We start from the raw sequence: 11693 nt of genomic DNA, 5'->3' as shown, positions 1-11693 counted from the left end.
CTGGCACGGAGATTCATCTAGCTGATAAACTCTGCCATGTTGAGACCTAATCTCTACCATGCTGGAAGCTTCTTAGCTCCATGTGCAATCTCAGGTCCTACTTTCTTTCTCCAACTCGATCCAAATAAAGCTATTTCTCCTGGAAAAAAAAAAAAAGAATCCCCACGGAGGCTGAGGGGCTGGCAGTGTGTCCCAGCTTGTCACAGGAGCAGGGAGGGTCCGTGCGGAAGGGGCGTGGGGGGCAAGGGTATGTGTGGCGAGGAGTGGCAAAGAAAGCCCAGGGAACTCCAGGAGGACCAGGGAGCGAGGAGAGCTCTTCTCTGCTCCGAGAGGGGCACGGCGAGAGTGTCTGAGTGCTGGCGGCAGGTGGAGGAGCCCCGCCGCGGACACCGGCCTGCCTCGGGTGACAGACGCGCTGTGTGCGACCCCTGCAACGCCGACGTCCAGACAGGAAGGACGATGAGGAATGTTGGGGGAATTGCATTTTGAAACAGGATCGTTAGGAAAGGTCTCATAAGGTCACACTTGAGGAAAGCTGGGCTGCCTCTCGGGGACTGCGACTGCGCAAGCGCTGCGCAGGGCGTGCGGCGCGGGCGGCGAGGCTGTGCGGAGGGGGAGGGGCGGGTCGCGTGAAACACTGCAAGGACTCTGGATCGCGTCCTGAGGGAAACGTGAGCCACCAGCAGGCGTGCTCCGAGGACGGACGTGACGCGAGAAGCTGGGGACTGTCACTCAGCAAGTCCAGCCGGGAGGCCCCGCGGTGCCCGGAGCTCTCGCGTGACTTGTGACCAGGGCGTGGCGGGCGCGTGGCGGCGGGGACCTGCTGCTGGGCGCGCCCTGGCCTGGCTCGGCGGCGCTGCGTGTGGCGCGTGTGCTGGCTGTGAGGGAAGACGCTCCGCTAAGGATCTTGGCGGGACGAATGGAGTCTCCGTTCACAGACAATGCCGCGGGTTGGAAGCAGTTGCACGTTGAGCTCAAGATTCTTTTGAGACGTTCAAGTGGAGATGTTGGGAGACAACCGGATAGGAGCCCGAATTCAGGAGAGAGGCCCGGGGTACGAGGAACATTTGGGAACTGTGAGCCTTCAGTGCAGAAAGCTGAGGTCGCCAGCGCACTGAGTGTTCCAGAGAAGAGCCCCCAGGCATTGCAACATGAAAAGGTTGGTCCTAGCACTCTGGGAGGCCGAGGCGGGCAGATCGCTCGAGGTCAAGAGTTGAAGACCAGCCTGAGCAAGAGCAAGACCCCGCCTCTACCATAAATAGAAAGAAATTATTTGGGCAACTAACATATATATAGAAAAAATTAGCCGGGCATGGTGGCGCATGCCTGTAGTCCCAGCTACTCAGGAGGCTGAGGCAGAAGGATTGCTTGAGCCCAGGAGTTTGAGGTTGCTGTGAGCGAGGCTGACGCCACGGCACTCACTCTAGCCTGGACAACAGAGTGAGACTCTGCCTCAAAAAAAAAAAGCTGGGATGGTGATGAGGACCCTGCAACAGGACCGACGGCCAGTGAGGTAGAACCATGGGACAGAGGTGCTGGAAGCCAAGGCAAAGAATTCCCTTCCTCCTCCTTCCTTCCTTCTTCTTCCTTCCTCTCTCCCTTCTTTTTTTCCAGTTTCTTTAGAGATGGGGTCTGGCTCTGTCGCCCGGGCTGGAGTGCCAAGGCACAGTCACAGCTCCCAGCCTGGGCTCGGGCGGCCCCTGCCTCCGCCTCCGCACGTGCTGGGACCACCGGCGTCAGCCCGCGCCAGCCCCAGAACACACCATTTCTAAGACCGAGCAGCGATCCGCCCTGAGAGCCTGACAGGGGAGAGACGGCGGGACTCCGCAGGGCTGAGGCGGTGGGAGGGGCGCCCCGCGGGGCGGGCGGCCAGGGTCCCGCCTGTGGCGCGCCAGCCTGGGAACCCAGGGCCAGCTCTCGCTGCGAGGCCAGGCCGGCGGGCGACGGCCGGGAGAGTGAGCGGCTGCGCGGGAGCGCGCGGGCGGCGGGCCGCCCCGCTGGCGCCCCCTCCCGGACGCCGGGCCGCCCCGCTGGCGCCCCTCCCGGACGCCGGGCCGCCCCGCTGGCGCCCCCTCCCGGACGCCGGGCCGCCCCGCTGGCGCCCCTCCCGGACGCCGGGCCGCCCCGCTGGCGCCCCCTCCCGGACGCCGGGCCGCCCCGCTGGCGCCCCCTCCCGGACGCCGGGCCGCCCCGCTGGCGCCCCTCCCGGACGCCGGGCCGCCCCGCTGGCGCCCCCTCCCGGACGCCGGGCCGCCCCGCTGGCGCCCCTCCCGGACGCCGGGCCGCCCCGCTGGCGCCCCCTCCCGGACGCCGGGCCGCCCCGCTGGCGCCCCTCCCGGACGCCGGGCCGCCCCGCTGGCGCCCCTCCTGGACGCCGGGCCGCGGGAAGGGGCGGCGGGAGCCCGGGGGCCCGGCGCAGGGCCCCGGGGCCCGCGGCTCTCGCCGCCCACCTCCACTGGCCGGGCCTGCGCCTCCCCGGCTCCCCCGTCCTGGAAGGCGGCGAAGGTCGGGTGTGTCTTCCACCACCGGGAGAGGGCGGCTCGTCCCGGCCCGGCAGAGCCCGCCTGCGCCCGCCTGGCCCCGCCCCAACACAGGCTCCGACCTCCAGAGCTGCCGGGAGAACGTGCTGTCTGCGGTGACTAGTTCACATGGAAACTAATACTTTCTTATCGTAGTTTATTTCTGTGCTCATGTAAATACTAAATGATTTAGAATACTGTGACAGTGTAACACTTGGTGTGAGCTTTTACACCCCCAGGTGGTGACGCACAGCCCAGATGTAGGAAGCTCTCTCTGGTGTCAGATGGTGGCACTTTCTGATTGGTGGCACTTAGTACGTGACCTCATTTCACCCTCACGACAGTGCTATGGAGGTGCACTACAATTCCAGGTCAGAACAAACAGGACTGCTTGTTTGTTGTGCCCACGCCCAGCTAAATCCTTTATCTCTTTAAACCCCAGGCCCAGATACTGACATTAAGGCTATTTGATCCAGGGGGAAGTGACAGCAGGACGGGTGCTGTTGGTCGCAGGCTCCCCATCTGGGTCCACCCCACTTGCCTTCCTGGCTCAGGGCCTGCTCAGGGGCGGGACAGCCTGTGTCTGTGCAAGAGGGACTGGGACCCCTGCCCAACAGCATGGCCACAGACATCATCCAGGGGGCAAGGCAGCCAGTAAGAAAAAAAGCTCTGAACTCTCCCCAAAAGAACTGACTTTATTTGAAATAGATTGCAGAGAAGTTCAAGCTTAAGGACATTCTTGAAAGCAACAGTTCCTCTTAATTAAAAGCAATAAACTAAACCATAGACCAGCTAATTCACCAGAAGGATTCAAGGAAAGAGACAGCTAAGAAGGACCCACCTGCTCAGAGACTGACTTCAAAAACTGCTCTTGCCTGAATTTAATTGTGTCAGACTGCTAAATAATTTATATCTCACTGTCAAAAATAATAATTAGTGGAGTCTGGCCAGGTGCTGTGGCTCACACCTATAATCTTCACACTCTGGGAGGCCAAGGCAGGAGGATGGATGGCTTGAGGTCAGGAGTTCCATATCAGCCTGAGCAAGAGTGTGAGACCCCCGTCTCTACTAAAAATAGAAAAAATTAGTCAGCATGATGGTGCATACCTATAGTTTCAGCTACTTGGGAGGCTGAGGGAGGAGGATCACTTGAGCCCAGGAATTTGAGGTTGCTGTGAGCTAGACTAACACCACAGCATGGCACTCTAGTCCAAGCAACAGAGTGAGACTCTGTCTCCAAAAAACAAAAATTAGTGGAGCCTATTTCTATACACTTTCATATGGGAGCCTCATATGGGTGTAATATCAAATGAGACAGACAGTTTAACAGAGAGATAAGAGGAAGAGATAGTCAAAAAGATACCCCACTAAAAACACGATCTTCCCAGGGTGAATATGCACATTCTAATGTGCATTTGTAATTATATACAGCACCTATATTTATTTCTTTATAAATATATACAAATCTATCTGAGGAGTGTCATTAGAGGCTCCACATTACAGGGGACACAGACTTCACTAAAACAGAGTGTGAGGTTACAAAACAAATAAACAAGCAACAACAAAAACAAGCTCAGAAAACCAGGAGAAGCATCAATATTCAGAGTTACTTTTCCCCTAAGAACAGAAATAAGACAAGGAGGTCTGCTCTTGTCACTTCCATTCAATCTGTACAGGAGGTTCTATCCAGGGCATTTAAGCAAGAAAAAGAAATAAAAGGCATCTAAATTGGAAAGGGAGAAGTAAAACTGTCCTCTTCACAGATAACATGATCTTGTTTAGAGAAAATCCCAAAAAATCCACCAAAAGAACTATTAGAACTAATTGAATTCAGCAAGATTACAGGATAAAAGACCAGTATACAGGACGGATTTGAAAACCCCGGAGCGAGGTTCTGCCTACCCGGGGCCGCTGCTGTGCGGAGACCCCCGGCGAAGCCACCGTCGCCATGTCTGACCAGGAGGCAAAACCTTCAACCGAGGACTTGGGGGATAAGAAGGAAGGAGAATACATTAAACTTAAAGTCATTGGACAGGATAGCAGTGAGATTCACTTCAAAGTGAAAATGACAACACATCTCAAGAAACTCAAAGAATCATACTGTCAAAGACAGGGAGTTCCAATGAATTCACTCAGGTTTCTCTTTGAAGGTCAGAGAATTGCTGATAATCATACTCCAAAAGAACTGGGAATGGAGGAAGAAGATGTGATTGAAGTTTATCAGGAACAAACGGGGGTTCATTCAACAGTTTAGATATTCTTTTAATTTTTTTCTTTTCCCTCAATCCTTTTTTATTTTTAAAAATAGTTCTTTTGTAATGTGGTGTTCAAAATGGAATTGAAAACTGGCACCCCATCTCTTTAAAACATCTGGTAATTTGAATTCTAGTGCTCATTATTCATTATCGTTTGTTTTGATTGTGCTGATTTTTGGTGATCAAGCCTTAGTCCCCTTCATATTGCCCACTCCTTTTTTAAAAATTACATGTGTGCACAGAGAGGCCACTGTTTTCAAGACTGTGCATTTTCAGGCTTGTGATAAATAAGATCGACCAATGCAGGTGTTCATAATGACTTTACAATTGGCCCTGAAGTTCTAGCATGTGATTGCTTCACTCCTGGACTGTGACTTTCAGTGGGAGATGGAAGTTTTTCAGAGAACTGAACTGTGGAAAAATGACCTTTCCTTAACATGAAGCTACTTTTCAAATTTGAGGGTCTGGACCAAAAGAAGAGGAATATCCAGTTGGAGTCAAGCTGACAGAAAAGGTGAGAGTAATGAATAACTCCAAAGATGGCTTCACTGAAGAGAAGGCATTTTAAAGATTTTTAAAAAATCTTGGGAGAAGATCCCAGAAAAAGTTCTAATTTTCATTAGCAATTAATAAAGTTATTCATGCAGAAGTGTATACAATAGAACACTGCTCTTTTTGATTTTATTTGTACTTTTTGGCCTGGGAATATGGGTTTTGAATGGACACTGTCTGTACCAGCTTCATTAAAATAAACAATATTTGTAAAAATCAAAAAAAAAAAAAAAAAAGACCAGTATACAAAAGTCAACTGTATTTCTAAACACTTTCAGTGAACATTACAAAAATAAAGAAAACATTCACGGTAGCATCAAAAAGAATAATAGTCTTAGAAATAAATTTAACAAAAGAATTGCAAAATGTATTCTCTGAAAAATGCAAAACATTGTTGAAAAAAATTAAAGAACTAAATAAATGGAAAAACATCCTGTGTTCATGGATCAGAAGACTTAACATTGTTAAGATGACAACACTCCTCAAACTGATCTACAAAGTCAGTGCAATCCCTATTAGTATTCCAGTTGACATCTTTGTAGAAATTGGCAAACTGATTCTAAAATTCATATGGAATTGCAAGGAACTCAGAATAGACAAAACAATCCAGGAAAAGAAAAGTAAAGTAGGAGAATTCATACTTCCTGATATCAAAATGTAATACAAATCAATAATAATGAACATAGCGTAGTACTGGCAAAGGCTAGACATATAGATCAATGGAACAGAATTGAAAGTCCAGAAGTAAACCCATATGTCTATGGTCAACTGATTTTCAACAAAGCTGCCAAGACTATCCAATAAAGAAAGAATGGTCTTCTCAACAAATGGTGCTAAATCAAATAGACAGCCACATGCAAAAGAATGAAGGTGGACCCTTACCTCACCCCATACACAAAAGTTAACTCAAAAAGAATCAAAAGCTGGGCGTGGTGGCTCATGCCTGTAATCCTAGCACTCTGGGAGGCCGACGTGGGCGGATTGCTCCAGGTCAAGAGCGAGACCCAGTCTCTACTATAAATAGAAAGAAATTAATTGGCCAACTAATATATATAGAAAACTTAGCCAGGCATAGCGGCGCATGCCTGTAGTCCCAGCTACTCAGGAGGCTGAGGAAGGAGGATTGCTTGAGCCCAGGAGTTTGAGGTTGCTGTGAGCTAGGCTGACGCCACCGCACTCACTCTAGCCTGGGCAACAAAGCGAGACTCTGTCTCAAAAAAATGAAAAATAAAAATAAATAAATATAAGAGCTAAAACTGTGAAACTCTTAAAGACATAGGGTTAAATTTTTATGACCTTAGATTTGGCAATGGATTTTTAAATGTGACTCTAAAAGCATAAACAACAAAAGAAAAAATAGATAAACTGGACTTCACAAAAATTAAAAACTTTTGTAAGTCAAAGGACACCATCACGAAAAGTAAAAAAATCCGGGCACGGTGGCTCACACCTGTAATCCCAGTACTCTGGGAGGCTGAGGCCGGAGGATTGCTTGAGCCCAGGAGTTTCAGGTTATGGTGAGCTATGATTGAGCCGCCACACTCCAGCCTGGCAACAGAGTGAGACCCTGTCTCTGAGAAAAAGAAAAGACCGTGAAAAAGACAATCCACAGAATCGAAGAAAATGTTTGCAAATCATGTGTCTGATAAGGGGCTTATATCTAGAATATATAAAGTATATAAAAACTCTTACAATTTAATAGTAAAATCACAACCCAATTTAAAAATAGGCAAAGAGGCCAGGCGCGGTGGCTCACGCCTGTAATCCTAGCCCCCTGGGAGGCTGAGGTGGGGGGATTGCTCAAGGTCAGGAGTTGGAAACCAGCCTGAGCAAGAGTGAGACCCCATCTCTACTATAAATAGAAATTAATTGGCCAACTAAAAACATATATATATAAAATTAGCCAGGCCTGGTGGCACATGCCTGTAGTCTCAGCTACTCGGGAGGCTGAGGCAGGAGGATCGCCTTAGCCCAGGAGTTTGAGGTTGCTGTGAGCTAGGCTGACACCACGGACACCATGGCCCTCTAGCCCAGGCAACAAAGTGAGACTCTGTCTCAAAAAAAAAAGTAGGCAAAGAATCTGAAAAATAGACATTTCTCCAAGGAGCATGTACAAATGGCCAATAGGCATGTGAAAAGATGTTGGACACCCTGGTCCTCAGAGAAATACAAATAAAACCACAATGAAACCACTTTACATGCACTAGAATGGCTAGAACCAGAAAGTGAGCTAAGAAGTGTTGAGGATGTGAAGAAAATGGAAGCCTTGCACACTGCTGATGGGAATGCATGATGATGGTACAGCCACTTGGCAAAGCAGTCTGTCAGTTCCTCAAATGATTAAACGTAGACTTACCACATGACCCAGCACATACACTTACAGGTAAATGCCCAAAAGGAATGAAAGCATATGTCTACACCAAAACTTATACACGAGGCTGGGCACGGTGGCTCACCTGTAATCTTAGCACTCTGAGAGGCCGAGGCAGGAGGATCGCTTGAGGTCAGGAGTTCAAGACCAGCCTGAGCAAGAGCAAGACACTATCTCTCCTAAAAATAGAAAAAATTACCCAGTCAACTAAAAATAGAGACAAAAAATTAGCTGGGTGGCGAGCACCTGTAGTCCCAGCTACTCAGGAGGCTGAGGCAGGAGGATCTCTTGAGCCCAGGAGTTTGAGGTTGCTGTGAGCTAGGCTGATGACACAGCACTCACTCTAGCCTTGGTGACACAATGAGACTGTCTCAAAAAAAAAAAAAAAAAAAACAAAGGAACAATGAAAAAGTGTAGAGGAGTGCTAAAATTAATTATAAGTGGAGAAATGATATGGATATGCAAATATACACACACATATATATCTCTGTAAATTGGTAGTTATGCACTTACATATAGTAGTTAGCTAAACTTAATGTTTAAATGGACACTACATATAGAAATACTATAAATATTCACATTTCTTAATAGATGTGTACAGTGATTCAATAAATATATAGCCAAATACTTAATGGTAAGATAAGTTTACCTGTTAAGGCTCTTGGACACTTTTCCCACCAAAAGCTCCAACTGGCTCATGCAAGGATGGCCCTGCACAGTTCTGTGTGGAGGGTGCCAGTGAGGAAACTTAGGGCCTGTGGAAGCAGACGCCCAGGGGGGCAGCACCAGCCAGTGGTGAGATAGATGGGAAATATAAGAAAGTGAAGGTTATGGTATTCAGTGTGCATTGAGCACTCTAGGCCAGGCGCGCTCCTAGAACCTTTACGGGAGTCACCCGTTTCGTCCTCCCCACCCTGAGGCAGGTTATTCTATCATACCTAAATTAGAGGAAACTAGGACCCAATAAGGGAACAGCTGGCACACCAGTAACTTTATAAATCTTTAAAATGTCATACCTTTGCTTTCCTTTTTCCACCCTTGCCAAAAAAAAAAATAAATAAATAAAAACTAAAATGTCATGACAATTAGTGGGCTAGTCTTGATTTTTAAAGACAACTTCAGGTTTGAACAAATTTGCAGACACCCCAAATCTACTCCCCCAACCTGGGAGTGTCTCCACACTGTGGAAAGCAGCAGGGAGGGTAGGATTAATGCCAAAACTGTCCTTGACCACCCCCTTCCAGCCAGAGGCAGTGGGCTCTGCTCATCTCCTGCTTTGGGACCCCTTAGCTTCTCTTAGTGACTCACAGGCCATGCCCCAGAAAAATCCCTGGGTGCATGAAAAAATTCACTAACCACTTACTTCATGCTTGGTAGAACTGTGGCCAGAGCAGGGAATTGCTGGGCCTGGCCTCGAGGGAGACACCAACAGAAACGCATGGAGCCACAGAAATTCCAGAGACAAGCAAATGCAGGAGGACATTGGGAAAGTATTGCAAAGATGCAGAAATAAGGATGGAAACAACTCAGAGATGCTGGGGAGGGGAAGAGGGCAGAGAAAGACTCTTCTAGAAAGATCCAGAAAGTCAGATAGAAATTAAGAAATACATTTCTTAAAGATTGTGCCTAAAAGAAGAAAAAGAAATACAGAGACACACAGAAGGCCCCTGCTGCCCTCTTCCCTGCGACACAGGGTGGAAAAAGAGATGTGTTCTCTGAGCTGAGGCCAGGCGGGGCGGGGAGCCTCCAACAGGAAGAGCTCTGACCCTGCTCTTCCTGTGCACTCCCAGCCAGGCCTCCTGCCCCTGTGAAGCTGAACACACAGCTTCAGAAGGTCCTGCGGGCTCGGGTCCTAGTCCTCCCTGGGATGTTTTAGTTCAAATGGGCTTGTTGTGGGCCTTGCCGCAGGATGGGCAGGTCCAGTTTTACAGTTTCCCAAATTCTGCTGCTGCTGCTGTGTGTGTGTGTGTGTGTGTGTGTGTGTGAGAGAGAGAGAGAGAGAGAGTGACAGACAGACAGACAGACAGACAGAGCGCATTTATCTAGGAGAAAACAAAATGACTGGCGGTTTCCTCCCAACAGCTCTGAGGCACTGAGGCACATAAAAAACTGTGAACTTGCAGGGACCAGTGATCCTTCCTGGCCTTGGCTGAAGACCCCTTCCTAGCTGATTTAACAACAGAACCTGCCCCAACCCTGGATGGCTGCGGCCACGCCCAGCTGCCTGTGCGGACTGTGGCCGCTAGTGGAGCCAGGGTCACAGGAGCGTGGCGCAGGCCCCTGGAGAAGCAGGGAGTGACTGTGGAGGGACTGGGCAAGGTGGGAGATGTGGCCTCTCAATCTGCCTCTCAGGAGACGTTCTCCTACGTTCTCCCCTTACCTCCCCCGCCCGACCACACTCAGCACTCTTCAACAGAAAGGCTGCCTGTGCCCCAGGCCTGCACTCTGGAACCTGACCACCCGGATTCTAACTCTAGTCCCAACACTTACCAGATGGCTGAAGTTACCAGGTGACTTTACCTCTCTGTGCCTCCATTTCCCATACGTAAAGTGGAATATTGATAGCACCAACTTCACCAAACAGGTAAAACTTGGGACTTTGGAGTTAGAACGGCCTCAGGGAAGTCACTTAATCTTTTTTTGTCAGTCTCTCATCTGTAAAATGAGCAGGATGACTCTACACCCAGGGGTGTTCAGTAGCTGATGAAGCCTTTCCAGAGCCCCTGAAGGTCCGGAGACAGGCGACTTGGCCACTGTGACTGTCCCAGGCCGTCCTCAGCCTCCTGCACAGGACCTGCTTCCTACCTCTTCCTCTTTGCCCTGCTCCATGCAGCCCAGCCTCCCAAACAATCCCTCGTTCCTCATCAGCGCAGGCTGCCGCACAGTGGCTTCCCATCAGCAAGAACAGTCCCTTATCTGCCCAGTGCAGCCTTGGCCTGCAAATCCTCAAAACAGTCCTTCCATTCCCACGGCAGAAACCTGCTGCACCACCTGCTAGGTCACCACCCTGTCTTCCCCAAATGAGGGTTGTTGTGGTCGCTTTGCTGTGGACCTTCCTGCTCCCTGAATTCTAGAAGCGTCTAAATGCTGGGCGCTTTTCATGCACACCCTAACCCGCCCCAGAATGATCATGCAATCGCTGGCCCTGAGCAGACCATCGCTTCACTGCGGGGAAACCCTGCCAGCACCCACTCTCCACTCCCCCTGAGGGCGCCGCTCCTTTCCCTGCAACCCAGATGTGGGCCCAGTCTGAACTATGCACTCATTTTTTCAATTGCATCTATTTCCATCCTTCCATATGTATATACTATATATATATATAGTATATATATATATGCACTATACATATCTAGTCCTGAACTTCATATAAACGGTATTCTTCTGCATCCTTGTTTCATTTGATGCTTGGTACACTTAATCCCATGGGTATACCTGACTAGTTCACTTGGGTCACTGAGGAATGATGTCCTAACCCACAAAAATGCTGTGATTATCTTTCTCCTGTCAATCGAGAAATTTCTTCTGTCAATGTAGATCTACGTTGTTTCTTGTTTTTTAATTTTTTTTTTGAGACAAAGTCTCACTCTTGTTGCCCAAGCCAGAGTGCCGTGGTGTCAGCCTAGCTCACAGCAACCTCAAACTCCTGGGCTTAAGTGATCTTTCGGCCTCAGCCTCCCAAGTAGCTGGGACTACAGGCATGCGCCACCATGCCCAGCTAATTTTTTCTATATATATATTAGTTAGCCAATTAATTTCTTTCTATTTATAGTAGAGACAGGATCTAGCTCTTGCTCAGGCTGGTTTTGAACTCCTGAGCTTGAGCAATCCACCCGCTTCGGCCTCCCAGAGTGCTAGGATTACATGTGTGAGCCACCGCGCCTGGCCTTGTTTTTTTAATTTTATTTCTATTAAAAAGAGTGCTTGGGGCCGGGCGCTGTGGCTCACGCCTGTAATCCTAGCTCTTGGGAGGCCAAGGCGGGCGGATTGCTCAAGGTC

At 49.3% G+C, this 11693-nt stretch overlaps 1 protein-coding gene and 1 long non-coding RNA gene across 2 annotated transcripts; one reads left to right on the top strand and one right to left on the bottom strand.

Annotated features, from left to right (window-relative positions):
• Positions 1 to 3194: 3194 nt before the first annotated feature.
• LOC142875605 (uncharacterized) lies at positions 3195 to 11305 on the bottom strand. Its single transcript, XR_012922929.1, has 3 exons — positions 10188 to 11305; positions 7783 to 7876; positions 3195 to 3587 (listed from the first exon to the last, which is right to left on the bottom strand). It is a non-coding gene; the product is annotated as an uncharacterized LOC142875605 (long non-coding RNA).
• LOC142875604 (small ubiquitin-related modifier 1-like) lies at positions 4360 to 5558 on the top strand. Its single transcript, XM_076010344.1, has one exon. It carries the CDS (start codon positions 4468 to 4470, stop codon positions 4771 to 4773), a length of 306 nt encoding a protein of 101 aa, XP_075866459.1. The 5' UTR covers positions 4360 to 4467; the 3' UTR covers positions 4774 to 5558.
• Positions 11306 to 11693: the final 388 nt, after the last annotated feature.

The sequence above is a fragment of the Microcebus murinus genome, chromosome 14 (assembly GCF_040939455.1).
Source record: "Microcebus murinus isolate Inina chromosome 14, M.murinus_Inina_mat1.0, whole genome shotgun sequence".
Classification (NCBI taxonomy): Eukaryota; Metazoa; Chordata; class Mammalia; order Primates; family Cheirogaleidae; genus Microcebus; species Microcebus murinus.
This window is presented reverse-complemented; position numbering and strand designations above follow the sequence as displayed.

Coding starts and splice junctions, on each gene's coding strand:
- LOC142875604 (XM_076010344.1), top strand. CDS start 4,468: ATGTCTGACCAGGAGGCAAAACCTTCAACCGAGGACTTGGGGGATAAG.